Source organism: Leucopleurus acutus (genome assembly GCF_964270905.1).
Source record: "Leucopleurus acutus genome assembly, chromosome: 18".
NCBI lineage: Eukaryota > Metazoa > Chordata > Mammalia > Artiodactyla > Delphinidae > Leucopleurus > Leucopleurus acutus.
The window spans coordinates 17,935,089-17,938,076 of record NC_139160.1 but is presented as its reverse complement, the minus strand read 5'-3'; the positions used below and the strand labels follow the sequence as shown (position 1 = coordinate 17,938,076).

Genomic DNA, 2,988 nt, shown 5'->3' with positions numbered 1-2,988 from the left:
GCTACAGAAACAAGGGCTTCTGACTGGCCAACTTTTTGAAAATTCTATTTTCTGAAGGCATCATTTTTACTGGGAGAAACATAATTACACTGTTCAAGAAAAAAATTTAAGCAATGAGCTTAATCACGCATAGTTCTACCCATTAACACAACTTTTTGATTTTTATGGTTTACCTTCAGTATATATATATATATATATATATATATATATATATATATACCTATTTTGGTTTACCTTCAACATTTAAACCTATTTTTTAAGAATGTTTTAATCCTACTTAGGCAGTTTTTAAGCACATATGGTTCCAGGCAAATGAAAGAATCTCCAGGCACCAGAAACACACGGAGGCATGAGCTGAAGGAAGAGGTCTGATTCTCAGATTTCTCCACCGAGGGGATCCCAGGATTGTGAGAGGAAGAGCAGGAGATCAGCGGACCACGGCACGGTGCTGAGCTGGGTGCCCTCCCTCCTGCATATGGAGTCTGAACGGCCAAGAAACGGGGAGTCGGCTCTGGGCCTGGCTGGGGGCATCTTTGTGGCACATCCTCAGCAGGACTGCTCTGCTCAGGGAGCCCCGGGGTGAGGGCGGGGCTGTGGAGCCTGTGCCCCGCCCCCAAGCATCTGGGAAAAGGAAGCACAAAAAGGGAGAACCGGCCACAGTCACTGTACTCGTTTCCCATCTCGCTCTCAGGACTGAGCGCAGCTGCAGGTGGAAGACCACCACAGAGGGGGAGCTTTCGGCCGCAGCCTAATAACACTGAGGTAACTTTAATTTCACTCTTCTACCCCTGGCATGAGGAATGAACAGAGGCTATCTTATTTTCCTCCAGGGGCAGCTGAAATATACTCCCCTGGGTGTGAGATGTCCCTCCCCCTGTTCCAGCCAAGTTTTCCCTGGACTAAGGTGGGAACAGGTCTTAGTCTTAAAATTTGAGATTCTTGAAAAACCTGTGTAATGTCCTGGAGGGAATTTACCTTGGTAAGACACTGGAGGAAAGCACTTTGCTCTGAGCCGCACATGTGTCCAAGGTCGACAGTATCTATAAATAGCACTGTTTACAGGATGCGGCCTGGTCCTGTGGGGGGGGGGGGGCAAAGGAAGCAGAAGTTACCATGAGCCGACTGCCCTCCTCCATCAGTGCACTGACCCCAAGGTAGCTTCCCCTTCGGGGTTTAGGCTTACAGGAGGAAAACAGAGGCTAGAAGCCACAGACCTGCAAGAATTGAAACATCTTTCAGTTTGTCTAACTGGAACTTCGTTGTGCCTCCTTGCTTTAACTCCCAAGGAATGTGAGCCCACATTCCGTGTCTTTTAGGGGGAGGCCCTGCCCTCTTCTCTGCAGCGGGCACCCCCCAGAGATAGGTCAGCGGATGCTGACTCACACACCCCTACTTCCCTGCCCTTTGGAAGCCGAGGCCTTTGTTTGAAATATGACACTGTAAAGATACTTTCCTACTCGGGCGTAGAAGCTCTTCTCCCATGTGCCCGCAAGGATTTGTGTTTCTTCTGAAAAGAATGGCTGATGTGTGCACCCGGCCTTTCTCCCCTAGGGTCTGGCAGTGGCCCCCATGGGGTCTGTGAACTCCCGAGGCCACAAGGCAGAAGCCCGGGTGGTGATGATAGGCCTGGACTTGGCCGGCAAGACCACGCTCCTGTACAAACTGAAGGGCGACCAGCTGGTGGAGACCCTGCCCACCGTGGGTTTCAACGTGGAGCCTCTTGAAGCCCCTGGGCACGTGTCTCTGACCCTCTGGGATGTCGGGGGGCAGAGCCAGCTCAGGGCCAGCTGGAAGGACTACCTGGAGGGCACAGACATCCTTATTTTCGTGCTGGACAGCACAGACGAAGCCCGCTTGCCCGAGGCAGCGGCTGAGCTCACCGAGGCCCTGGCCGACCCCCACCTGGCCAGCGTGCCCCTCCTGGTGCTGGCCAACAAGCAGGAGGCACCCCACGCCCTGCCGCTGCCTGAGATCAGAGACAGGCTGGGCTTGCACAGGTTCCAGGGGCACTGCTGGGAGCTGCAGGGCTGCAGCGCCCTCACCGGAGAGGGGCTGCCCGAGGCCCTGGAGAGCCTGAGGCGCCTCCTGAAATCCCGCAACCACTGTAACTCCAGGTGAGCGCAGGGGGCAGGCTGTGGGGAGAGCCAGAGGCCTTGACCGGGGCAGAGCAGCCCGTCTTCTTTGCTCATGTGGATCGGAAGACCAGCTAATCCTGGAGAATCTCAAATTCAGTTTCTCAAACAAGGAATCCCCCTGCGCTCGGACAGCATATTTTCTTTCCTCTTGGGACTTATTGTCACCGGTGTTTGTGTTGAAAATCAACTATTCTTTGAATAATGATACTCTGAGGGAAAAAGCAAACCTCAGCATACTTCATTTAGTAACTCATTACCACGTCTGAACTAGGCAATTGTAATAACAGAAAAAGTGGTTGCAGAATAATTAAGACCTAAATTCACAGAGGGAAAGAGATTTCAAAATCAAATCAGAATATCACCTGGACATGGGCATGATCTCATGAGTGATCTTCCCTGGTAGCCCCTGGGTGTGTGTCCCCATCACTCTGAGGGCAAGAAGTCAGGGCCAGCAGGGTAGAGTCTGCTTCTGCAGGATCTTGGGTTTAGAAGTTCAACGGGGCGCTCAGCCCTGGGCAGAGGCCAGGAGTTCAGGCCTTCCAAAATTGATCCTCTTCTTTGACTCTGATTAACCCTTCTCCAACTTTTTGTTATCTTGTACTGGTCTTTCTCTAAAACCCTTCATTGTTTTCTTTCTGTTTTCCTTCTCTTTCTCTCTCCTTCAAGCACACAGGTTTCCTTGAAGATCAGATTAATCAATGATTTCATTCATTTATTTATTCACTTTATCAAAAAATATGCCGAGTATTGAATCTGTGGCAAAAGGCAATGAGCTTTAGATATGAAGCTGGACCTCCAGATGGCAGGTGTGAATTTTGAAGATATGTATAACAGCAATGCACCTCTCACTATT

The 2,988-nt window shown here is 50.6% G+C and overlaps 1 protein-coding gene across 1 annotated transcript; it reads left to right on the top strand.

The window, feature by feature from the left end:
• Window positions 1-793: 793 nt before the first annotated feature.
• ARL11 (ARF like GTPase 11) lies at window positions 794-2,118 on the top strand (the record flags this gene model as incomplete). Its single annotated transcript, XM_082859666.1, has 2 exons — window positions 794-904; window positions 1,552-2,118. The coding sequence occupies 2 exons, from the start codon at window positions 794-796 to the stop codon at window positions 2,116-2,118; spliced, it is 678 nt and encodes a 225-aa protein (XP_082715792.1).
• Window positions 2,119-2,988: the final 870 nt, after the last annotated feature.